General features: G+C 41.2%; 1 protein-coding gene across 3 annotated transcripts in view; it reads left to right on the top strand.

The window, feature by feature from the left end:
- robo3 (roundabout, axon guidance receptor, homolog 3 (Drosophila)) overlaps window positions 1-26,837 on the top strand; it is a 108,050-nt gene that overhangs the window by 62,827 nt on the left and 18,386 nt on the right. For all 3 annotated transcript variants that reach the window (XM_086130830.1, XM_086130829.1, XM_086130828.1), the window contains exons 9-18: window positions 4,147-4,352; window positions 13,914-13,995; window positions 15,353-15,521; window positions 19,717-19,883; window positions 19,975-20,096; window positions 20,169-20,385; window positions 20,734-20,858; window positions 23,486-23,669; window positions 25,189-25,428; window positions 25,899-25,938. In XM_086130830.1, coding sequence (XP_085986956.1) covers window positions 4,147-4,352; window positions 13,914-13,995; window positions 15,353-15,521; window positions 19,717-19,883; window positions 19,975-20,096; window positions 20,169-20,385; window positions 20,734-20,858; window positions 23,486-23,669; window positions 25,189-25,428; window positions 25,899-25,938 — 1,552 coding nt within the window. The remainder of the gene's footprint in view (window positions 1-4,146; window positions 4,353-13,913; window positions 13,996-15,352; window positions 15,522-19,716; window positions 19,884-19,974; window positions 20,097-20,168; window positions 20,386-20,733; window positions 20,859-23,485; window positions 23,670-25,188; window positions 25,429-25,898; window positions 25,939-26,837) is intronic.

The raw sequence follows: 26,837 nt of genomic DNA, 5'->3' as shown, positions 1-26,837 counted from the left end.
AAGCATTGTCCAGAAGGGGCGGCCCGGTAGTCCAGTGGTTAACACGTCGACTTCACAGTGCAGAGGTGCCGGGTTCAATTTCAGCTCCGGCCTCCCTGTGTGGAGTTTGCATGTTCTCCCTTGGCCTGCGTGGGTTTTCTCCGGGCACTCTGGTTTCCTCCCATGTTCCAAAAACATGCGTGGCAGGCTGATTGAACACACTAAATTGTCCCAAAGTGTGAGTGTGAGCGCGCATGGTTGTTCGTCTCTGTGTGCCCTGCGATTGGCTGGCAACCGGTTCAGGGTGTCCCCCGCCTACTGCCCGAAGACGGCTGGGATAGGCTCCAGCACCCCCCGCGACCCTAGTGAGGATTACGCGGTTCGGAGAATGAATGAATGAATTGTCAAGAAGGGAAAAAAAACTATATACCGTATTTTCACGACTATAAGGCGCCATTAAAAGTCTTAGATTTTCTCCAAAATGGACAGGACGCCTTATAATGCGGAGCGTCTAGTGTATGCGCCGAGTTCCAAAGCCTGACTGAGAGCACCTCTGGCCGACACGCTGTTTATACAGAGAAAAGGCGGGCGTGAGTGACGACAGGCATGCGGAAGTCTGCCAATGAGTGAAGAGTGGGCGTGTGAGAGGACGCTAAAGGCACGTCGCTAGCAGGTACCAGTCGCCAATGAGTGAAGGGTGGGCGTGTAAGAAGACGCTAAAGGCACGCCCCTAGCAGGTACCAGTTGCCTATGAGTGAAGGGTGGGCGTATAAGAGGACGCTAAAGGCACGCCCCTAGCAGGTACCAGTCGCGTGAGTACAAATAAAGTACAACCAAACTCAGTTTTGCTTCCGTTGCCTTTTTAAAAACGTGTTTTTAGCGTGTGTGCATGCATGCCGTATGTTTAAGCTGGCGTATGTTTTACCATGCCTGGCTGCGCCCAATAATACAGTGCGTTTTGTGTATGTGTCAAATACAGAAATAGCACCCCTTACTGAGACTGCGCCCAACAATACGGTGCGCCGAATGGTCGTGAAAATTTGGTACTCTATGTAGGAAGCTAGCTAGTTAGCTAGCTACCTAGCTAGCTAGATCGATAGTTATAGAACTTTAGCACTTGACTGCACCATCTCTCTCCCCGCATTGAAAATGTAGTCCTATAACATAATCCATATTTTTAATAAATACCTGTAATCTGATTACGTGTTTTTTTTTCTGTAACTATGTTGGATAACAGTTAGGTTTTTTTTTGTGTGTGTATATTCTGAATACGTAACACCGGTGCACGTACTCCCGTTACTCCCTGCCTGCCTATAAGTCGTCCTATATTTGTTGAACAGTAGTCTGTAATTATGTCTTGTTAAAACATGGCTGAGTGTTTGGGAAATTATTAAAGAGGAATTAGGACAGGTGTCACCAACATTTTTGAGGGTGAGAGCAACTTCATGAGGACTAATTGTGTGAAGGGCTACCAAATGTAACACACGTCTGAAATAATACATTTGTCCAAAATACCTTCAATAATATGAGCATGTGTTATTTTTAATACTTGATGATTTAAATTGTCAGACTTTGATCGTGTTTGTCTCACAATATTGCCAGTGTTTGCATTTTTAAATCATATTTTCTACAAGCAAATCACAATGTCCAGGCACTGGTGGGCTACTCAAGTGGTCTTTAGGGGCTACCTGGGGCCATGTCAGCCTGGAATGGACTGGCCGTCCGAATTTCCCAGTGATCGAGTCACCCACTTCTGATTAAAGCTCTGCCTAGTTTACTTAATCACAAATCCTCTTTTCAATTGCGAGAGAGATACAATTTGTTCCCAAGAAGCAGATTTGGTTGATTGATTTAATTGTTTTCTTTTGAGTAATGAAGATGGATCAAATGCATTTTACTTCTACTTTTAAAGCTTAAACATACGTACATTTCAGAATTTAACTGGATATATCATATATACAGGGTGAGGCAAAATGATCTGACACATTTGTAGGTTAAATAAAAGGCAAATAACGTAAAGAAACAAAAACATGTTTTTATTGTTGAAAAGTGCATATAATGCCATTTTGTTTCATTATGTTTTAAAAATTAAGTGGAGTTCTGGCGGTGCGGGGTCGGCCGGTTGACTTTCATTTCACTGCAGATCCAGTAGCTCTGAAGTTTGTAACCCATAACAAGATCGTGTTTCGAGCTGCTATGGGATCATGTCTCTAACAAGATTGAAGTGCAAACGGAATGCTTGTTGTGTTGCAGTTACAGATTTGTTTGTTTTGATAAACATTTCCACAATGAAAGCGCGATGCTCACCAGTCCAATTCATGGCAGCAACTGAAAAAGAAACGAAAAACAACAGCATTATAAAGAAACAAAGCAAAATGACATTATATGATAAAAAAATTATTTTTTTATCATATAATGTCATTTGGGCAGCCTGGTAGTCCAGTGGTTAGCACGTCGGCTTCACAGTGCAGAGGTACCGGGTTCGATTCCAGCTCCGGCCTCCCTGTGTGGAGTTTGCATGTTCTCCCCGGGCCTGCGTGGGTTTACTCCGGGTGCTCCGGTTTCCTCCCACATTCCAAAAACATGCATGGCAGGCTGATTGGACGCTCTAAATTGTCCCTAGGTGTGAGTGTGGGCATGGATGGTTGTTCGTCTCTGTGTGCCCTGCGATTGGCTGGCAACTGATTCAGGGTGTCCCCCGCCAACTGCCCGGAGACGGCTGGGATAGGCTCCAGCACCCCCCGCGACCCTAGTGAGGATCAAGCGGTTCGGAAAATGGATGGATGGATAATGTCATTTTATGTACTTTTCGAAAATAAAACACTTTTTTGTTTCTCTACTTCATTTGCCTTTAGATCATTTTGCCCGACCCTGTATATGTACTGTATGTATATACCTATTTGTTCAATGTTGCAAATGTTTGCCAGATGCTCGGCAACAGTTTGTGATTTTTTTTTTTGTTGGCAAGTAAATTTTGAACAAAATTCCCTCACGCCGAGAAGCGAACATCTGACAAACGGCCGACGACAATTCGGCAAATATTGGTAACCTTGAACAAACCCTGACGAACCCTGATGTGAACCTCCCATTTTTCTACCTTCGCCAACGGTCGGAAACGTTCACCCCCGCAGCAGGATAGGGACTTTATTAATTCAGTTTCTTTTTTTCTTTTTTTAACCCACTGGATCTAGGTTACAATTCTACATTTTACACTATAAACATTTCCCGCTGGGCTGGAGGCATAATGCTTAATCTCCTTTCAATGTACTCTGATGTAAAGTCAAACATCCAACAAATCTGTCTCAAATTAAAATAGCCCTCCCCCAAATGAGGAGACAGCAGGGGTTCTTATCTGATGTAATCAAAGCAGACAAGCGGTGAGGGCACTATGCAAATCACCCGACTGCAACATATGCTTCCCTCAAATTAGGGTTTTCGTCTGGCTCTCCTTCTTGGTGGACTTTGTACATCTTGAGTTGGTTCCAGAAAATCTTGGATTGGTTGGCAGTCAATTGCTGGGCACGAATGGAGAAACAACCATTCACACTTTAGTTTAAGCCTTTGGTCACTTTAGAGTATTCAATGAAACGCTAGCCTTTGTGTTTTTGTAATGTTTGAATCTTGAACATCAAAACTGTGAGGCAGGCATGCTAACCACTCATCCACCATGTTGGCTGTAATTATCTTTATTTATTTATTTTTATTGGGGAGGGGTGACAATAACAATTAAAATATAGGAATACTAAAAGCCACAATAACCAAGATTGTAACTCTAGAAATCGCAAGATGTGCTGCGATAAATCGTACAGCATATTTAATTCAAGTGATTCATGTATTTATTTAATAGTTTCAACATTTTGCAGATGGTCATCAGCTTTATGTGACAATATTATTCAACCCTCCTGAGCGCGCAGATGAAAGTGATAGCTCTGTATTCATGATAACAAAATGGCTGGTGGTATTTTTTTTTTTCATGTCACGAAGGAATTAAAATGTATCTGGCTAAATGTCAGCTGGTTAACTGGATTGCGAGGCTGCAATCTGATGTGGTTGTCAGCAAAGGGTATCATATTATCGAGCCAGATGGTTTACTTATGAACTGTCCCTGAATGACTTGAAATGGAGATGCCTGTAACTTTTGTCATCCATCTTTTAAATCCCCCTCAGCGCCTTCAGATCATGTTCCCCCCATCATTCGGCAAGGACCAGCAAATCATACATATGCGCCAGGTTCAACCGCACAGCTACACTGCCACATCATGGGGAACCCTACTCCCAGTATCCAGTGGGAGAAAGATGGTCAGAGGATTCTTGTGAATGATGGTCGAATCAGTCTGATGGAAAATGGCACCTTCCAAATTGCCAATCTTCAGGTATGTCAAAGTTGGATGTTGTTTTTACATTAGCTTTGCCGACAAATGTAGAGTACCGACATTGCCTAGATTCAAACAGATCATTTTTTTCTTGTTTAAATTACCTTCACCTCTGTGTAAAATTGATTATATTCAGTGTAAATGATAAATCAGCATTTCGTAATGTATCCTACAAAATCATAACCGTGATGTATGATCACCATGATGGTGATTATGCAAGTCCATTAGCAATCATTTGCTAATGAAATCCATTTGGCACAGAAGTCCCTCTTGGGTAAAAATGCATCACCTGAGGTCACCGAGGCATTGCAGCGACTTGAGGTGACTCACAAATTGATTGATTGTGGAGCGTTTTAATGACTAACAATCATTGAGACTTAGAATGAAATCCTCAGTGCATTAGAACATCTGAGACCTGAACGGGAGATTGAGCTGAAGGTGTCAAAGCATAAGGCGCGTTATGCCAATTTTTATTTCAAGTGGAACTGAACGTGAGCAACTTTGCTACTTCGAGAACTTGTAAGTGATCGTGCCTTAAAACTCATCCATAGCTATCAATGCAGTCGTATGTTCCAGTTTACAGTGGGACCTCGAAGTTTAATAGCAATCCGTTCCAGATGCTTGTCAGCCGCTTATATATTTCCCATAGTTTGATGGTGTTTTCAATACAGTATTTAAATATCCATTTTGTTCATCTGTTCCAGGATTCCCATCATTGAACCATTATTCACTGTACAATTAATATTTTAAGCAGCATTTTAACATAATTACAGTTACTTTCAAATACATGTATATTCACCCTTTCCGGGACAGCGGTTACTACACTGGACAGCTTATCAGGATACAGTGAAAATCCTCTACAACAAACCTACATGGGCGAAAATACCCCCTAGTGTGAAAAAAATCTTCATGCATTAACACCATTCCCACTTTCCTGCCCCCATACAACAACAAAAAAAACCCTGTGGCGTTATACGAAATCTTTTTTTCTGCTCTTGCCTCTCGACGAGATTCACGACAACGAAGTCTAATCCAACAGCGACCTCTACTGCTTTGTTCGGAAACGGCAACAGCAACCACCACACTGGTTTACATGTAGCGACACCGCTCGAGTGAAGCGCGACTCAGCAGTCAATAGTCCGCTGCTCTCTGCTGTGCGTGCGTCAGCGCGAACATGTACGCACGCGCACGTCTTTTGGCTTCAACCAATCAGTGCTGACTCAACGGACGTTACACATCAAAGAGCTTTGATCTACGACAACAGCTAGGTTAGTTAGTTGAGATGACACGACGCTGGAGGTCGGACGGACACGCTCTCCATCAATCTGTACGTTTCTCTTCCTTTCTTTCCTTTTTCTTTCCAAATATATATTTTTCTACTACAATCGTAGTCTCGTCCACGACGTCTTTTTTCGTCCCACCGGGGTTTGGCCAGTGTGATTATAAAGAGACCAAAATCTCTTTATACACATGCGCAGTATTCCAGGAAGTATTTGTTATTGTTAGTTTCAGATGCAGTAAGAACGTTGCATTGCTAAAATGGCTAAAAAAAACTGACCTTTGGATGTCAAGCAGCTAAGACAAGAAGAGCTCTGACGCTGCAAGACGAGGGTAAAAGTGATCAAAATGAAAGACGGAGGAAGCAAAATAAAAGACATTATCGAAAAAATGTATGTAAGTGAAAGTGAATGCTGATCGTAAATTTCGCAATTTCTTTCCCTTTTTTCTTTCTACACTGACTTTATGAAGTGTCAAATACGTGTATGCTCATACGTATGCACTATTGGAATAAAAATAAAGAGTACACGTACGTTTGTGTGTGCGTGTACACATACGTTTGTGTGTGTGTGTGTGTGTGTGTGTGTGTTTACATCTGAGATCAAATTTGCTACAGTGGGGGTTCCCTGTTGTGAAAAATTTCTTGCTGCAAACATGATTTCGTTGTAGAGGAGTTTCACTGTATCAGGTTACAGGTTATCATTATTTGTGCATTTGTTTGAAGCAACCCACATTTCAAGTGAACTAAAGTATTGGAACATTCATGATTGACTAGCCCAGAATGTTATATTCTTCATTTGAAATGATTGTCCAGGCCTTCACAGCAGCCTCTTTCAGTTCTTGTTTGTTTGTTTTTCTGGGGTGGAGGGCTCTCCCTTGAGTTTCCTTTTTTAGGAGATAAAATGCAGGCTCGATGCAGTTAAGTTGACTGACTTGACAAGTCCAACACTTTCCACTTTTCCCCACTGCTGAGGGCCGACGTGTTGGGGTCATTGTCTTATTGCATGATGAAGCTTCCCCTGACTAGTTTAAATGGTCTTTCTGTAAATTGCCAAAGTGTTTTTGTAGACTTCAGAATTTATTCTGCTGTTCCGATCATGAGTTAGCGAGCCCGTTCCAGAAGCAGCCATGCAAGCCCAAGCCATAACATTAGCTGCACCATTTCTTCACAGGGGACCTTATGTGCTTTGGATCATAAGCAGATAATTTCTTTCTCCGTACTTGGGCCTTGCCATCACTTTGGTAGAAGTTAACCCTTTCAGGGACAGCCGTTACTCCAGCGGACAGCTTATCATGTTATCAGGTGACAGGGTGCAAGAAAAGAGTTATTCATTTTGGTCTTATCGGTCCATAAAACTGTTCCAAAACTTGTGTGCTTCACCTCTGTACTTCTCTGCAAAATCCAATCTCGCCTTCCGACTTTTTTTTGCTGAGGAGTGGTTTGCACTTTGTGGTATGGCATGTATATTTCTTCCCTCCAAGTCTTGATTGATGATGTAACTCATGATTGTCGCAGCAGAATGAATTCTGAAGTCTTCAAAACCATTTTGTCTGGTAACTTTCAAGAAATACGCACCCAAACAAATGGGGAGACTCTTCACCATACAACAAGATAATGACCCAAAACACACCCAATACAGTCAAGGGGGAAAATGTGGAAGGTCTTAGACTGGCCAAGTCAATCACCAGACCTTAAAATAGAGCCCACTTTTTACCTAATAAAAAGGTTGCTGAGGGGAGAAATCCACTGGAACAAACAAGAAGTGAGAGAGGCCGCAATAAAGGCCTGGAAAAGCATTTCAAATGAAGAATGCAACAGTCTGAAGTCAATAGGTTGCAAATATGAATTGTTATTCACTTGAAGTTAATGTAATAACGTCTGTTTGAAAACTTTTGCTCACTTGGAAAGTGGGTGGCTTCAAGCAAAAGATGCTCTGTTATGCTCGGGTATTGCAGTGTTAACACATCTAGATGGGAATACCATGAAAAAAAAGCTGGAATTGTCATCTCTGGTCTCAGAAACAAAGGAATTGACCTTGCCGTTCCAATACTTTTAAAGAGACTATTAAATCTTAAGGAGCATCTCGTTCACTGAATAAACTGTATACTCGTGAAGCGCAAACCTTTCCTAAAGGGTACATCAGTGTAATCAGTCTAGTCAAGTCAAGTCAAGTCAACAGTATTTATAGTCCAGCTGAACAGGATCAGTTTTGGCTATTTTGTCATGGCTTAGGCGGAAAATTCTTTTGGTGCAGGCAGATGTCGTGAAATGTAGACTGTGATTTAAATTGTCCCCTTAGATTCAGTGATTTTATGGCAAAGTATTTGATTTACCAGATGTGACACTAACAACGAAAACTATGCGTCAAATAATCAAAAGATATATTGCTTCAACTTCAACATGTCAGAACCGTAAGTGTTAGGTGAAGAGACTGAGGCACATGAAACACATTAACCCTTTCAGGGACAGCGGCTACTACGGTGGACAGCTTCTCATGTTACCAGGTTACAGGGTGCATGAAAGGGTTAAGCATCAACCAATCAATACATTTATCATGACGACATCAAATTAAATCCTGAAATAATGTATGGAAATAAATCTGTCAAATCTGAGTCCCAATGTGGGAACAGATGGCGGGATCGTTCCTCAGCGGCTGGCAGTGTAAGATGTCATTATTGTGGAATCTTTGCCAGGCGGTCAGACTGCTCATGTCCTGCACAGGATCCAAGACATCCTGAAATGAATTTTCAATGTGTCTGGGTTAATTGGTGGTTTATGCTACAATTCTGCTAAATCATGTGTCTCACTCCTGGCTCGCCGGCCACCTCTGGCTCAGCAGACTATGACATCTATCCCGCGGGACCATGTGATACACAGCGTGGAACTACCCTCTGTAGTAATCAGACAAGACTTTTCACACAAAGTGTCTTTACTATTTTCCATTGACAGTTACTTTTGACACACAAGCACTTTCTTAACACTGCAAGAGACCAGTGCACCATTAACCCTTTCATGCACCCCGTAACCTGATCACATGATAAAGTGTCCACTGTAGTAACCACTATCCCTGAAAGGGTTATTAGCACTAGCTTGTTAACTCATGGTGCCAAGTGCAATAGTCATCAGGTGTGTTTTACCGACCTGTTACACATGCTGTCATTTTGTTTATACTTTATCATTTTGTGAGTGACATTTGTGTTCTTTTTGTCAAACACAATAGCAGGTTGTTCCTCCCACAGGCAAAGGGGGTCACTCCATGTCCACAGAACCTCCCCGGTGACACCGCTACAATTTTCCCCATTTTATTTTATTAGTGGCTTTTGATGTCAAATGAAGGATTCCAAAGTTTGATCCTCCTAAATCAAATGGTTTTTGAGGTATGGCTCATCAAAGTTTGGGTGGAACGCCCACCTTTGGGATCCGAGTTTGAAGACTTAAATTTGACGGGCCAAAATTATTTCGGACCCCTACTTCGGGCCTCTAGTTGGCCAGGTGGGAACATCATGATACGAATGGACTTTTTAACCCCATCAGCAGTCAACTTTCTACAACATTTTGAGCCAATAAAAACTTTGATCAGACAAGTCCTTCTCTCTGAACCTAGGGTGTCACGTTCTTTCGTGAATATGGGGGGGGGATGTATAAATGGACAGATTTACAAACTATACGATAGTCTGTAAAAGTTAAAGTCAGCTTTGAATTCAACGTGTTGTTTCAGTCTGTTTTTAATACGGGACACAAGTATGTTTTCAAAATTAATTAAATGTACACATTGTATGCAAACAAAGGGCACTGTCTGACCATAGCCTGTTTTTAAATGTGCCCATCTTGTGTCCATCTCCTGGGTGGTTAAGTTCTCCTGCCCATGAAATCAAGTGATTGCCCCTTGAAAATGGCGCCATAGTTGGCAGCCGTCTGGAAGAGCTCTTCCAGAGCTCTGCTTTTTTGTTGTTTTTGTCTTTTGTTTAGTCATATGTTTTTTAGTCATTTGTTGTGCTTTGTGTCAACCCATTGTGAACTGTTTTCAGCATTTTCACCACAACATTCATTGAAGGATAAGAATCTGTGCCTGATGGTTGCGCCTTGTCGGGGGCACGTGTGTACCAGCGTGTCCACAGTGCAGAGTTGGCACTGGTACGCATAAACAAGGCAACGTCAAAAATCTGTAAATACTTGAGAATTCAAAATAACAAACAACAAAGACAACTACATGCATGCACACACACACACAAAAGAATATCTAAAAGCCACCGTGAAATGTGCTAGAACACAACACGGTTCTGTACCATTTGAAACTGATATACCACGAAAAGCATCTTGCTAGCTATGACATCTGCTAGCCAAAGGATGAACTGCACTGTTGACGGGGTCGCTTGTGACTTGAGCACAAGTGAGTAACATCTGACACTTTACCCAATATCGTATACTCTGTTTCACACTTATACATGCACAGTTACATACACACGTGCGCGACCCTACGTGTGCATAGCTACACGTGAACACCTCTATGCGCACAGCTACATGTGGGTTCACCTACACGGACACGCGCGCCACCACGCGCCTACGGCCAGTGAGATGATGTGTCGCCCAGTACACTGCACTGAGAAAAATTCTGGCTATACCCTACATCTGCTTTGATAATATTGAGGCCGTTAATGTAAAATTAATGGCTACACGCATTAATTTTACACAGAAATCTCTGTTATGCCAACAGCCACTGTGTCATCACAAGTCAACACAAAACTAGAACAACATGGGAGACAGCACTGGAACATTTCATTGTAACTCAAAAAGGGATGAGAAAATCCTCTATCCGTATTTGAGATTGGCATTCGCATTCACGTCACCATTTTAATGGGATATTGCTCGGCACGTGACACCAACAGCCCTCGCTTGCGAAGGTCAATAGAAATCATTTTTGTGCCATGCCTTTAATCAACAACAATCAACAATAACTACTTTCTGCTTGAGTGCTTCGTACTATTTTTATCTGTTCAGTGGGTACCTTTTTTCTGATCAGAACTGGATGCTAATAACTGCAATTAGACATCTTCAACAAAAAAATAGTAATTTTGGCTCATGATTTACTGTTTTTCAGTTTAGGTTTCAAAACTGCAAGGATTTGAATGCATGGATAACAATATTAATAATACTGTTATATATTTTTTTGTTGTTGAAGCGCTTCAACATACTTCCGTGTTATTAACCGTTCTAGAAATGAATCAATACATGTTAAACATAATTCTTTACCACTGTATCGGAACAGATTCTCTATTTCGCTTGCAGTAATCTCTATGGCCACCCTGCCTGAAAGTCTCCTCACTTCCTCTTAGCTCATCCATTTTTCAGCAATCTCTTTGATGCAGGACCCAAGCTGCTGGCTTTGATTAATAGTCAAGTGTTGCGGTAGTTTACCCCCCATCCCCCACCCCACATATCCCCCCAACCCACCCACCTCCCATGCCAATTCCCCATCCACTAATCAGACGCCACTATCTGGGGACCTGCATTGTATGCCCTCAGATAGACACGCCATTAACCTGCACACAAGTTACCCCAAGGTCATGGCCTGTAGAAAGTGAGTAAGAGCAAAAAGGAAATGTGTACGAGACGTATTCCCCGTCTGGCAAGGCTCACTTACAAACCATTTAAGGTTTGACTAATGCTTCTGTGTTAATGATGAGCCGGTTTCCAGAGATTGGGGAGCAGAATGGTCAAACGTGCACTCAGCTCAACAAGGCATTAGTCATGATTTTTACATGTATTTTTTTCTCTCATGCCATGAGGAATAACATTTTCAATTGGAAGATATTAGGAAGTGCTTGCGGTATGCTTTAAGCGAGAAGCGTTTGAGAGCCTGAGATGGTCAACTAAAACGGATGGAATCAAATTTGTGTGTGCAGGCTCTTTCTGTGCCTCTGTACTGGGGGCTTCAATTTGGTGGCCTGCGGTCGCGGCGTGCGTTCCGCTCCTGGTCCAGAGGGCTCCAAGATTTTGGTGTTTCCTCACCTGGATGCTCTGTTTCCAACCTTAGGTCCTTCGGTCATTACTCCATTGTGTTTTAACATGTGCAAGTGTGCATGTCTGTCGTTTTGTCCTTGTTGACAAATTGTAGTGTGTTTGTGTGTGTGTTTTTTAATTTATGTGAAGCGCTTGGAGTTGCATTTTTATGACTGAAAAGCTACCCACAAATAAAGTTAGATTTATTGGCATTTTTTGTCAGCTGCCTGAATTGAACCATTTTTTGCATTATGGTTGCAGTTTTGAATGCTGTGGCAACAATTCCACTGGTGAGAAATGATTGGATGATGTTTGTGATAAGAGGGGCAATAAAGAGGAGTTTTAATTAAAAGAGTAGGAGGAGTGAAATGGCCAGATGGAGGCTTGGAGTGACAGATAATCTCCAGAGTAAAACTTGAAAATGAGACGGGAGGATGGAGAAAATTCATAGTAGATTTGTTTTAAAAAAAAAATTTAACACAGAGACAGCGTTACAAAATGGAATTGTCATTTGAAAACTGCATTTTGTATTTCCTTGGGTTGTCTCTGTGTGATATTTTTCCTCATGTCTGATGAAGATGCAAAGAATGCAGAAATCGGCAAGGGGGCAAATATTTTTTCAGGGCACTGTAACTGAGGACAGCCTACGAATGTTGAAGTGGGAAGGGTAGGCGTGAAAGAGGACGCGAAAGGCACGCCTCCAATAGGTGTAAATAGTGCCGATACGTGCATTGTGCAAAACAACATCCCGAAAATGACACCTTTGAAGAGTACACTGGACGGGTTATAATTGGGAAAGTAAATTTCTTATGTGTTTTACATACTTGGCCAATAAGTCGGATTCAGATTCTTACACAGGGGATGTTGATGTTGGGAAAAGGTTTGGTCTGTTATCAGCATGTGGTCCGAAAAGGCTAAGTGAGTTGCATCATAATTTTTTTTACAGTGATCTCAAAACAACAGACCAGATGCAGTGTACATCATTTGGATTGAGCATCAAAGTTGATGACGTAATGCTGGCCAAAGTTGACGGAACAAAATGACAGTTCATTGGAAATAGCTGTATTGCTGATGTCCATGTGGATATTAAAATCAGTCAGCAGAATAATTTTTCGAGACATTGAAGAGATATGAGTTAGGCAAACAGCAAAATGAGTTAAAAAAATGTTGGTGTGTTTTGGTGGCTGATAGATAGCAGCAATGAAAGTGGGAAGGGGTCCAGAAAGTATTGTGGTGGTTTCAAACAAGCAGAAAACGGAAATTGACATTGATGGGACTTTTCCCATCTCTTGATATTGAAATGCAGTAATCTGCATTTTATTACTGTCTTCAAACAGATCAGTAATAGAAAATCAAACACATAATTTGCCAACGGTTTTAAGGTTTGTGGCCAGCATTAGGCTACCACTCCTTAGCACCAAAGCGACAAACGGAGTAACACTAAGCCGCTGTGGCAGCTCTTTAGACATCCATTAGTTGTGCATTTTAAATTTGATGTTCTTTACATGGCAGTCCGTGTAAGACCGAATATATTTGCTTGCTGTAAGCCGTTTTACGATCTGCATATCTTCTGCCTTTCCGCTAAAAGCTGTAGCATAGGGCATGAGTGCGCCGATTTATTGCAGACTTCATAATTTTATTTGCATATGTCCTGTCCTGAATACTAAGTATCTGTTGGGTTTAAAGACAGGTGCCTCAGACATTTCTAGAGCTCTAACTGATCATTAAAATTCTCTCTTTGATCCTTCCTTTAAATCTCCTGCTCTGGCAGCTTGGGATTTCTGTAGATGAAGAGCATAAAAGACAGAAGCTTGACTTTAGCCTTCACTTCAAATACTGCATATCCACTAAGAATATAAGACTGCAACGTCCATCCATCCATCCATCCTTAGTTGACAAATGGCATCAGTAAAAGTAATTTATTGAACTAGAATGAGTCTTGACATGCCTTTGTCACGTTGAAAATGAACAATGAACAAAAAAAATGAACATCTTAATTTTCAAGCTTTTATTCTTTAGCATCTCTTTCAAACACTTATGCACGTGTTCTGCCTTCAACTTATCCAACTACTGTCGCTGAAAATGCAGTCATGTGGTAGGACGTTAATTAGCGCTTGATGTTCTGCCAACTTTCTTGTAGCTCCACGGAGCATATTGCTTTCTGCTTTTCAGAGATAGGTCTTTTTGTCACATCACTGTTAGTGAATATCAACACAAAAGCGCGGACTCTTCCTCACACACACTTAACTGATGATGCGCATATTTTTTTTTTCTGTTGCCAGGAAACCGACTCTGGCGTTTACACCTGCTTGGCTGCCAGCTCTAGCGGTGAGACGAGTTGGAGCGGAGTGCTCACAGTTAAGGGTAGGTTGTCGCTGCATGCTTTAAATTCATGCAGATGTGAGATTCATGTTGTATTGGACTGAAATAATGCACATGTTACATCTGTACAAGTTGATGGTTGTTAACCTAAAACACTTAACATTACAATTAGTAACACCATCACAAGTGTCGTGTTTATTTCAGCCCGATAAAATATCCCGGATAAAATACAGTTTTCATCAATTTTCCTCAATTCATGTAAAGGCACAACACTGGAAAATTGTAGTACAGGCAGTCCTCAATTTATTAACGTAATGGGTTCGGAGGGGTAGTTTATAAGTCGAAGTGTTTGTAAGTCAAGACAATAAATTAACAATTAATATATCATTTGACATCTTGATGAATTAAATACACCTGCCACAGCTGCGAGATATAAATGCTAGCTAGCTAGCTAGTGCCTGCTCACAAAGGTCACAATGGGAAGTGTCGCTGCTAAAGGAGAATGTTGTCGTTCAATCCAAATGTTTACCATATTTTCCAGATTATAAGTAGCAGGTTTTTCATAGTTTAGTTTTCATAGTTTTTTCATAGTGCGGTTTGTGTGTGAAATCCATTAACACATTATACTGTAGAATTTCATGTTATTTTCACATCGCGATAGTGGCTGCCTTTCTAGCAGCTCCTATATTTTGTTCTTCTACTTCTTCCTTTCATAACTTTGCTGCTGTGGATTGGGAATTTCTCCATTACGAGACTAATAAAGGATTTCTTATCTTATCAAAAATAACCTATCCCAGCTGTCGCCGGGCAATCGGTGGGGGACACCCCAAACCGGTTGCCAGCCAGTCGCAGGGCACACACAGACGAACAACCATCCGCGCTCACACTCACACCTAGGGACAATTTGGAGTGTTCAATCAGCCTGCCATTCAGTTTTTGGAATGTGGGAGGAAACCGGAGTACCCGGAGAAAACCTACGCAGGCCTGGGGAGAACATGCTAACGCCACACAGGAAGGCCGGAGCCGGGATCGACCCCATGACCTCTGCACTGTGAGGTCGACACGCTAACCACTGGGCCACCGGGTCGCCCTATAGTTATCTGAATAACTCTTATTATGTTACGTGAACATGGCAGGAACATTCTCATTTCGTTGTGTATGCGTCATGTAACGTTATGATATCGTAGACTTATTCAGCCTGTCGTTCTCTATTTTTATTTTTACTTGCCTTTCAAGCTGACATGTCTGTTCTTGGCGTTGGATTTTATCAAATACATTTCCCTCAAAACATGCGACTTATGTTTTTTTTTTCTTTTTTATTATGCATTTTATACTTAGTCGGGAAAAATACGGTATTTGTCACACTGCATTGACTTCTCTGCCTCTCCTTGCCATCCAGAGAATGCAGACCCATCTGTTGCTCAGACCACTGAGCCTTTCCAGTTGCCAGGTCCACCCCACAAACCCATTGTCACGGACGTGTCCAAGAACAGCGTCTCTCTGACATGGCAACCCAACGCTCACGAGGGAGGAGCTGCAGTTACCTCCTACATTGTGGAGGCCTTCAGGTGACTTTTTTGAATCATGAATCCAAATGTTTTCACACTTGTACTTCACGCATTATGTTGTCGGTCATAGTAATACATGTTGACAAGAACAACCATTAATTCCAAGTTGGAAAATGTTTTCCTTTGATTTTTTTGTTTGTAGTTTTCTATTTAATTTCCTAATTCTCAAATCATTCCTGAATTCAAAAGGGCATTGCAAACTGTATATGAACAAAGGAAGTATAGTATTTTTCCTCTTGTAGTATTATCTATTGCCTTTCCAGAACTAATCTCAATATTACACAGTTGGCTTCACTCGTGGTACGGTTAGCATTGTGATGATTCATAATAATACAGTTTCCCATTACGATTATGAAAAACATTTTCCCAGAGCAAATGTGAAACTGAGCCTTTCCGAGGTCTAATTGCTAACCTTTTTTAACTGTAATTTCTTTTTTTAAATCAAGTAACTATTCGCGGTTCCTCGTGATTTAATTACAATTCGTACGGCAATTCCATTACCGACCATCGATGCATTTTCACCTTTTTTTGTAGTTTTGGTTTTCAAATAATAAATCAAAGTAAGAGATAACTAATTAACACATTCTTATAAGACCAATCGTTAATTTTGTTTGTCATACAATACATCTGTGATTACATCACCTGGACCAGTTAGCAAGTAGCAAATAGCCACTCGATTTTGTTGAACCCCCAGCTCTAAAAGTGATGAGCCCTTAGCAGGGGCACACATTGTGTTAATTTGCCCAAAGATCACGTTTCACAAAGTGCATGTAAATTGTGTCCTCACGAAAACGTGTGCATTTTTTTTTAAAGAGAATCAACAATGTCAATAACCCGATTTACTTGTTTCTGTAAACATGGTGACAGAATGTGTTCAGCTGGATAAAGGTGTGTAAATGACAATGTAAGGTGTTGGTTGCAAAAGCCGGCAGCTCTGTTTCAATTTTGAATATTCAGAAGATTAGTAAAAGCGTCATAAAAGTGTTCGTAATTACGTTTTGAGTGAATAATATTTGCATTAGGCTCAATTACAAACGTAAACAGCCCAATTAATTCGCATATCACCATCGTACACAACAAAGAGATCACACATCGAGTCGTATGGGGCGCGGTTCACGTTGCAGAAAGCTGAAGTGTGTGACTTGGCAACCTCCCTAAGAACCAGTGGTGTGCGAAACACATTAGAGGCCCGGGGCGAACGGCCATTTTTGATGCCTCCCCCCTACCCTCCCAAGCCTCCCGAAACTGTGTTTGTCGCAGTGCGATAGCTGTGGACAGAGCTTTTTCATCCTAAATGTATGCCCCGTCCATCACCGGATGCCCCCCTTCTACATGTACATTCATCCTTTGTGTTTAGTATTTTTATCGCACGATGCGGCTCACGAACCAACATATGAGTTATTTGTGTGCAAAAGAAAACCTACGGCATAAGCATCACTGCCTGCACCAGCACAGGCTGGCATGCATCTGCTCTGCTCTTAGACATGTTGTAGAGCCAAATAGCTTTTGGCGAATCGGATTGGTCATGGCAGATACAGTAATCCCTCGTTTATTGCGGTTAATGGGGACCAAAACCACCCGCGATAAACGAAAATCCGCGAAGTAGCGACCAATTAACATATACACGTTAAAAATAAAAATTAAGTCTGCAAAAAGTCCGCAAACAGTCCGTGAGAAGCTGCAAAACAACAGCGAGTCACATAGAGCAACATATACAGAACTGTACTCCATGTATATGATTTTTTTTTTATGAATATGTTTGAAAAAATCCGCGATAAACGAACCGCGAAATAGCGAGGGATCACTGTATAGAGAAAGGCCATGTTAAGAGGAGTATAAATATTCCAATTTTCTTAAGGGAAGAACACACTCTCTGCACATAATCACATCCAGATGTCAGCCGTGGCCCATGACTGCAGCAGCAGTGTTACTGGGTAGCAAAAAAATTATGCAAGCAACCACTGGGATGTGCAGATATTTCTTTGTCGTAGGTGCCAAAGTTTGTTGGAAGGAAGAAGGCTAGGACAAAGGGTGGATTCCAAATGTCTGAACAGCTTTCTCGACAAACCATTCTCCAAATGACATAGTGTGTGTGTTTTTACATTTCTCACTTTTTTGAAGGAATCACAGCCTTGCCTGTGAGTTTTTCACGACTGACATAAAATAAAAAATTGATGAGTCATGTTCCCTCTTTGTACAACCTGGCACTGTACCACAAAGGCCAACAGTGCCCCTGGGGGACACGTCTAAAAGTGTCAAACAAATGGAAATGAGAAGGTCATTGTGAATCTTCAGTTGTGCCAAGGCGGTCATAAATTCACTGAGAAACAGAGAGGCAAGTGGAAGCACCGATAAGGTTATAGGATAATGAATCTCATGTACCACAAGACCAATAACAAGCTCACCTTTCCTCTTAACAGCTGTGTGTGTCCTTACAAGCCGCATTTACAATACTCATCAGAATAGCAAATTGTACCATAAGGATGATCTCTAGCATGCAAGAATTTCTCTGAAGTAAGAAGCTTTACGAACATCTGTTATTGTTTGTCACACCAGATTCCCAACCAAGGTGCTTTGGCACACGAGTGTATGTGGAAAATTCTTCATTACTCTTAATTTGTCAGAAAAGTATTATTTATTCATTACAGACCTACAGTATATTTATTCATTTATCTTTGCCAGCAACGCATAGTGACAGACAGACCAATGAAATGCTCTACCAATAGGTGGCAGAATATACAATAAACCTGTTGCTATTCATGCAACGGGATAATTTATGGCTTCCTGAGAGTGCCGTATTTTCTGCACAATAAGATGCACCTAAAAGCATTCAATTTTCTCAAAAGTCAACAGTGCGCCCTATAGTCCGATGCGCCTAATATAAAGAGACTGTACCTCTCTTCATATTCTCCATTGAGTTGTTTCTCTGTTCGCGTTCCTCTGTCATCTAGTGGTGATTATTAGCAATTACAACCTAAAAGGGTTCTGCCCTACACTAATTGACGTGCATTCGCCAACACACCCTCAAATAGACAACTACTTTATGAGCTCTGTGCATCCATTATAAAATGAAAATAATATCACAAGCATAGTTAACTACTGACTAAACGAAGGAAGATGGAGACAAGCAAGACTTGTCAGGATATTTAGCCCCTTGTGGATGTGAGCCCACGAGGTTTGTTTGCCTTTTTTGTTGAATCAATTGCCTTCATAAGTTTTGTCTTTCATTTATTGTTTTGTAATACCATTTGTATTTACAGTATATGTTTCATGTCCATATTTGTGACCAGTTCTCAGGGTTTACCAAGGAATAAACCCTGTATTTTATGGACTTTGTGTCCTGCTACATGCTACATTCTGAGGGAGCTACATATGGATCAATATGCTGATTACTTGGGCCTGGTATTTTAATTGTTCTGTAACACGCTTTGTTACAGCTGCAGAGTTGTGAAAGCTCTATATAAATAAAGCTGTATTGTATTGTATTTCCTTTAGCGTAGCCCCATCTAGTGGATGCACAGCACAACCGCAGCCCCTATTATCGCTTCTATTTATGCGCCTTATAATGCAGTGTAAATATGAAAACAGTTTTAAAATAGGCCATTCAATGAAGGAGCGCCTTATACTCCAAAGCGCCTTGTCGTGCAGAAAATTCAATATATCACCCTTGTGTTCAATTAATCAGGGCCACTGAGTTACTAAAATGTGAGTCAATTAAGACAAGAGCATCCCTATTCTCATATTTATACTTTTTGTGTTTTTGTCATGTGCCTAATGAACAATGTGTGCCTTGACTAAATAAATGTTTGGGAACACTGGTTTACCAAGTACAGTATTGCGTGCAAGGGGGAGCCAAAAATAATTATTGCCTAGAGATCTTCCTATTTCGTGATAATTGGTTCACCAAATTAATATTGCAAAACATGCACACTCGCAAAGGCAGTGTGCATCTCGTTCACTATTTGTGACTTCAATAATGGAACATTTTTGATATTCAAACCCTCTAGTGGAATGTTACATCACACACTGTGCAAGTCTTAAGTGGTGGTTTGTCTAGGTAGACATTTTAATATGAATGAGACCGAAATACAGTACATCCTACGGCACCAGCAGAGGCAAATCTCATGCAAAGTGGGTGGCACATTAATCCCTGTGTGCGGTTCAACATAATTTGTTTTGTCATCATCTATTACAGCCAGTCAGCCGGCAGCACTTGGCAAACTGTGGCTGACATGGTGAAGGTGGAAACACACACAATCACTGGGCTTCTCCCCAACACCATCTACTTGTTTATTGTCCGAGCTGTCAATGCCTACGGCCTGAGCGACCCGAGCCCCATCTCAGAGCCTGTCAGAACACAAGGTCAGTCAGAGTAGTCTCACAGTACGAATTATCTGCGGAATTGTGAAGTGAACCGAACTGTAATCTTGATTTGCATTTGTGTTTGGCGAAGACGTAAGTCCCACCGGTCAGGGAGTGGACCACAGGCAGTTGCAGAGAGAGTTGGGGGAGGTGGCGGTCCAACTACAGGAGCCCATCCGACCCACTACATCTTCAATTCGAGTCTCCTGGGCTGTAAGTCTTTTCATTTATTTTTTCGTTATCCAGGCAAGGTCCTCCTTCACGCTCTCTCATTTCTTCCTCTAGGTTGATCGTCAATCTCAGTACGTTCAGGGCTACCGTCTCTTTTACCGCCCCACTGGGGGAACATGGCTGCTCCATGACATCAATTCCCCGTCCGAGCGCAGCACTGTACTTACCAGTCTGCTGAAAGGAACCGAGTATGAAATAAAGATCCGGCCTTACTTTGACGAGTTTCAGGGGAAGGACAGCCGCACAATACTGGTTCGAACTCCCGAGGAAGGTAATAGTTCTGCAGAACCTCCAGAAAGGGATTCAGGGACACTGCTTTAATTAAAAAAAAAAACAAAAAAAAAACAGCACACACACATTCTGGATGTTTTGTTTATCACCCTGAATGACAACAATAATGTTTAAAATGTAATCTTTGTTGAGGGTTGTATTTGCAGCGGAGTCCCATGCCGGTTAATATTAGTTGATTAAAAACAACACAGTCATGTGGTTCACGTTCAGCATTTTTGATCAACCTTCCTGAATAGTTAATACAGCATCATTCTATAGTTTCATTTGCTTCCTCCGTTTGCTCATGTTATGGCTTCATTTGATATTAATGCTGTCTTCTGCCTGTTAGTGCCTAGTGCCCCACCAAGAGCTGTTACAGTGGCAACAGTGAAGCAAAGCAACTCCTCCAGCATCATTGTCTCATGGGAGCCTCCACCAAGTAACATGCAAAATGGCATCATCCAAGAGTACAGGGTAAAGACCTCTGACGTCGCAGCCTCAAACCGGTGCAGATGGCACACAACTACACGACAGCACCACAGTGAAAACCTGACAAAATGGCATAAAAACATGCATAACCTCTCTGCGGTGACAAACCAGCCACATGCAGCCACTGCAATGAGAAACACATACATTTTTACCTCTTCAACATTGTCAATGAGAACCAGGGGCTTTGCCAGACCCATTTTACATGCCCCAGTATCAAGCGCCTGCTGGCCATCGGACTGGCTGATACAGCCAGGGTGGGAAGCAAAAATAAATAAATAAATAAAAGAAATTGCTGCACAGTTGTTAATATGTTGCAGCTTTCCACAGTGACCGGCCCTCCTCACCCAATGACTGCCTCCTCACACTCGCTCGTTGTGAGTCGAGGGCCGCTGACAGGTGGGCTTCACCTCCGACAGACAGCTGATAATGGTCTCAATCAATAACACTATTCTAAAAAGTCATTGCAATCACACGCAGGGTGTTGGAGAGCCCCCTCCGAGCAGGGTTACAAACCAGCATATTAGACAAAACAGTATTACGTAGAGTACCTGAATGCGTTTACATAGAACAGTAATTGTCCATTATTAGCCACGCTGCAAGAACAAGTTGTTAAAATGAAGCATTAGAGTTGTTACTGCGAATAGCTGTTCGTTATTCCATACAGAATCACTCAGTGTTCACATGAGGGTGACCAAATGTCTTCTTTAATCTGGACATGTCCACTCTTTTACAGGTACAGCCTGTTCCTGTTGTCATGGGGAGTTTTATGAATTCATGAAAATGTCCGGCTTTAAGTGTTTTTCACAGAAACAATTAGCATGTGCTTAATTGGACTGAAGTTTTGCATGACAAATGAGTCCGAGTGCTTTTTATTTTTGGTGAGAGAGATGCACCGTGTATTCGGGCGTGCTCATGTGTGAGTGCCATGGAAAACTTTTTGCTACTGAAATGGGATGGAATGAAGCAAGCCCCAGTTAAACAAGCAAGCAATACGACATCCCTTTCATTTGTCTGTGTTTCACCGCTCTCATTGAAGTCACTGGACCAAGAGCGTTACCATTTCGGTTCAGAGTTGAAAACAGTGATGACACATGGACAGGGTAACAGTGTGCAAAGGTCACATGTACTGTATATATTTCATTGTCTAATAAAGGTGCCAGTCGGAGATCTCAAAGCTCATACTGACAAAAAATAACACAAAAAAGTTTTGAGGACAGTCTTAGAAAAAGTTGACTGAATTCCTTAATTCATAGACCCCTTTTCAAGGCTGTTTTTTTTCTACAGAAGATTTATTAATTAGAACAGTCATATTTAAGTAAGACTTCAAAAAAGAGATACTATTATGTTTTTTTGTTCTGTTTTCTACCCATATCGCAATAATATCGAGATTGCAATACGCAACACCCATATCACATTTTGCAGGTTGTTCCAATATCATGCAGCCTTACTTCAAATATATTAGAGTTATAATGAATGGCAACATGAGCGATCTTACCATTGCATAAGGCCATGTAAACACAGGTGTTTACAAAACCTGAATATGCTCATATTATGGCCCTTAAAAACCCGAATAAGACACCACAGACCGGTTCATGGTCCGACTGATATTTTGCGGACCGGCAACCATCCGTTGCATTCTAGCCAAGGTGATAACATACAATTGAGGCATAGGTGCTTCGATACAGAATTTGTGTACGTGTGCGTGTGTGTTTTTAAGTACAGTATATCTCTGCAGTCCTGCCCTGTGGTCTGTAGAGGGCCGTGGACCGGTGTGTGCAGACCACTGTAGGATGGGGCCTGTGTCCCAGTAGAGCTTTTTAGCTTGTAATGTCGTTGATGAGAACCTAACTTTATTGTCTTTTTAACCCTTTCATGCACAAATAATGATAACCAACATCAGGATTTTTTCCAAGTGTTTATATTAGTCTTTAGGCATGAAAAACAAATAATGGCAGTGGATGACAACACACATAAGGATCCATTGTAGTGGTTGATGTGACATTAAGATGACTTAATATAAGAGAAAATAACATTTGAATAGCTGTCCACTCTAGTAACTGTTATTTCTGAAAGGGGTGAATACAGAATATGTGGTGCAGCACTTATATTGGAGATCATTATGCTTTCGTGGTTGGTGTCTATTGTGAACTACCGTACGTAAGGGATGCAGGATGATGATTTCATTTCTCAACTTAGGTGCATTTTAATTTTGTGTTCATTCAGTTCAACGCAAGGAATGTAGCGGTACATGCATGTTGTATGTCACAATGCAAATAAATCGTGCAGCTGAAATGATCAGTGTACTCTAAAATGTAGCTGATTAAAAACTCAATAAGCAAACCTTTTTCACAGTTGTCTGTTTATTAAATCCAATTTGTATATCTCCTGTTCACCTGCGAATATAGCTCATTGATGCGTGTGTTACATAATGGCAAGACCGAAGGACGTTTATGGCAGAAAATATCCTTCAACAAGTGTAAATAGAAAACTACAACTTTGTCAATGAAATTGCGAATGAGGATGCAAATGCGTGCGGAAGCCATGAAAGTTTACACCAAAAAAAAAAAATGTAGATGCAATTTAAATACTCCTCTCTCTCTGTATACCAACAGGTTTGGTGTGTGAGCAGTGGCAACAACAACCAGACACGCTACTACATCAACAAGACAGTGGAAGGGCACACTTTGTCCACGGCGGTGAAAGGCCTGATGCCCGGTGTCCTTTACCAGGTTGAGGTGGCAGCCGTGACTGTCGCTGGTGTCGGCACCCGCAGCCAGCCTTTGCCCATCCTTATCAGTGAGTCCAAAGAAGCACATTCTTTGAAGGCAGAGATTAATTGTTCACCCCGTTATCTTTTACGTGCTTAGAAGAAACAGGAAAATATGTTGTCACTATGCACACCTTCAAAATGTTAATGTTACACTGGGTTGTACAAAAGAGAATGGTCTCAGTCATAGACAGAGTTAGAAAAGTCATTTGAATAGAATGGAGTCTGTTTAAAATAAAAATCGCCTGCATTGGAAATTTGCAAATTGAAAGGTGAAGATGTACGGGAATAATTCACATTGCTAATAATTGCTAATATTTCAGAAAAAATACATAGTTTTGTTGAATTTAGAATTTGAATGTTGTGTTGTATTCACAAATAAATAAGTCACTCATCAAATGGGTTGTTATGCGGCGAAACAGCAGGCCAGGTGAAAAAAAGAATAAAAAGGCAATTCAGCCAGGATTCAGGAAGGAGATTTTCCACTTTTCTTTATTTTCAGGAGTGACAGTTGACCAGTTTTGAGCAGCCCACGTGTAGCACTGCTCTCCAAGTTGTCCGGCCCCCAGTGACTTCCTCATTCCTCTTATAAAGGGAGTTCACTTGAGTTTCGGGCCAATCAGGTCCAAGCAACAATTGGCCATTCCCAGGTGGTTGCAATTACCTCATCTGAAACAATTCGCGTTCTACAAAGTGCATTAAGTACAACAGTTTGGGATGGAAAGAAATGTGCACCTTTCTTCCATCCAAAATCCACAGAAAAACAGAAATTTTATGTCTGCTTGTCACAAAAAGTTTTTTTTTTTTATATATATCTCCCGTACTTCCCGTACTGTAATGCGCTTTGGAATACAAGGCGCACCTTTAATGAATGGCCTATTTTATAACTGCTTATATATACTGTATATATATAGGGTGCACCGCATTATAGAGCGCATAGAACAGGCGCTACTATTGTGGCTGCAGTTGAGTTACGCATCCACTGGCTAGAGCTACACGAAAGGAATACAATACAATACAATAGAGCTTTATTTATATAGAGCTTGCACAACTGCTGCAGCTGTAACAAAGCGCTTTACAGAACATTTAAATACTATGTTTTGAAAGGCGCTTATAAATGAAATGTATTATTATTATTGCGTCCAAGAAATCACAATATTGATTCATATACAAGGCGCGATCGGATTATAAGGCGCACTGTTGGCTTTTGAGAAAATTGAATGTTTTTAGGTGCGCCTTATCGTGCAAGAAATACCGGATTCGTTATCCCCGTATATTCCTACACATGACCAAACTCTGTATTCCAATCTTTTTCTAGCTCTGAATATTTTTGCCCCAGTTAAAATGTGGATGGAAAGTTTCTGGAAATAATCCACCATCGTTCACATTGGATCAGGGTTAATCTTCAAGTTCAAAGTTGTTGTTTAAACTGAAATGTTAAATCGATTTTTTTCGACATCATGTTAATAATACAGCAAAAGTACAAGTGCTTGGCATTGATTGCCTTGACTGCTTTCGCATTTATTTATTGTGATGTGCCTCTCCCAGAGATGGCAGCTGAACAGCCCTCTGCGACAGGCACCACTGACACTGGCGATGACAGCGGGGAGAGCAACGTGAGTCTGGCCGAGCAGATTACTGATGTGGTCAAGCAGCCGGCATTCATCGCAGGCATCGGCGGAGCCTGCTGGGTCATCCTCATGGGCTTCAGCGTCTGGATCTATTGCCGACGCAAAAAGAGAAAGGAGTTGAGCCACTACACTGCTTCCTTTGCTTACACGGCAGCAGGTTAGCGTAATTATAACCTACACGAAATGTACGTACGGTTTTCAGTATTAATCTCAAGTGGGAATTCCGTCGGACTGATGAAAGTTGCCGTCAGTATTTCAGGGCGACCTATGTAGACCTGGTCCGTCCCTCGTCGGCGAGAGCCAGTCTGTTTCGAAAAAACAGGCGCCGCACAAGCCGACACGCAGACAAAGAAAGAAAAAACAACAGACATACACTCTGGTGAAATAAAAACAATATGGGATACATGCAATTGAGGACTCGGACTCGGATGGACTGGGCCAACTTGAAATACTGACAGCAGCTCGCTGACGGCTCACCGGTGCCCATTTTATGCTCTAAACCAGGCCGTTTTAGGAATGTGATATATAGCGCAGTAACAACAAGGCACTGCCCTTTTATGCATGTATGCACAGTCACAAATGAATGTACATGACTGTAAGTGGCATCTTTCTCTTTTTCTTCTGCAGTTGGATATCCTCATGGAGAGGGGTCTGGACACAATGGAAGGTAATAAGCAAACATTTACTCTTTGGAATATACAATTTGTTGAGTTCATAATCAACATATGTCAGGCGTGGGACGGTACAGGTAATCAAAGGTACGGTCCGTACATCGGTTTTTGGGCCAAGTACATTTTCGGTGTTTGGTTTTTGCATAAAGAGAACAAGTAAAACACTCACTCAAACACTCAATATGATATATTTGTTTTACTTGTCAGTAAGTGCCGCATATTGGTTTATTTTTATTTGGTGTAGTGAATTCTCTATTTCAAGATAATCTTTATTATTTTCTGATGTCTCTGATCCCTTGACTATTTTTATACCGTGCATGTGACAATACAGTAGTCGTACGGAAACATGTAAAACAAAAAACATACAATAATGTCAATAAAATACAGTAGGTGTATAACAGATAGTATGGGTCGATTGGTTATGCCTTAATTTACCACCTTCCCTGAGTAAAAAAATATATATACATTTCAAATTTTACAATCCCCAAAAATCATTGATAAATATTTGCAAATATGCCGACCTTGAATGTATCGGGGCCAACAGTAGTTTGGTTATTTTTTTATTGATTTGTTATTTTTTTGGGCTGCTATGGAATATGCAGGACAAACGTAGTACAGCACCTCAATTACATGAAAATGTTGAGCAAGTAATTTTTTTGTGAAAAAGAAAAACAATAAGTTCTTGCAATTAATGTTGGTTTCTTGCTCATCAATTTGGTGCCGTCCTTGAATTGAATTATTATATTATTAATTTATGCAACAGAGTCCTTTGTTGTGTTAGGATAGTGGATGTTTTATACATGCTTTGAAAAATGTTAACAGCACGTATGTTGCACAAATGCACGTATTTTGTCCGTATTTAAAATAGCATTTTTAATCATACAAGTATGTGGTC

The sequence above is a fragment of the Hippocampus guttulatus genome, chromosome 15, assembly GCF_054856545.1.
Source record: "Hippocampus guttulatus isolate MCC_2025c chromosome 15, RoL_Hgut_1.0, whole genome shotgun sequence".
NCBI lineage: Eukaryota > Metazoa > Chordata > Actinopteri > Syngnathiformes > Syngnathidae > Hippocampus > Hippocampus guttulatus.
Note: the sequence above shows the minus strand (reverse complement) of the source record. Positions and strands in the feature narration are given on the sequence as shown.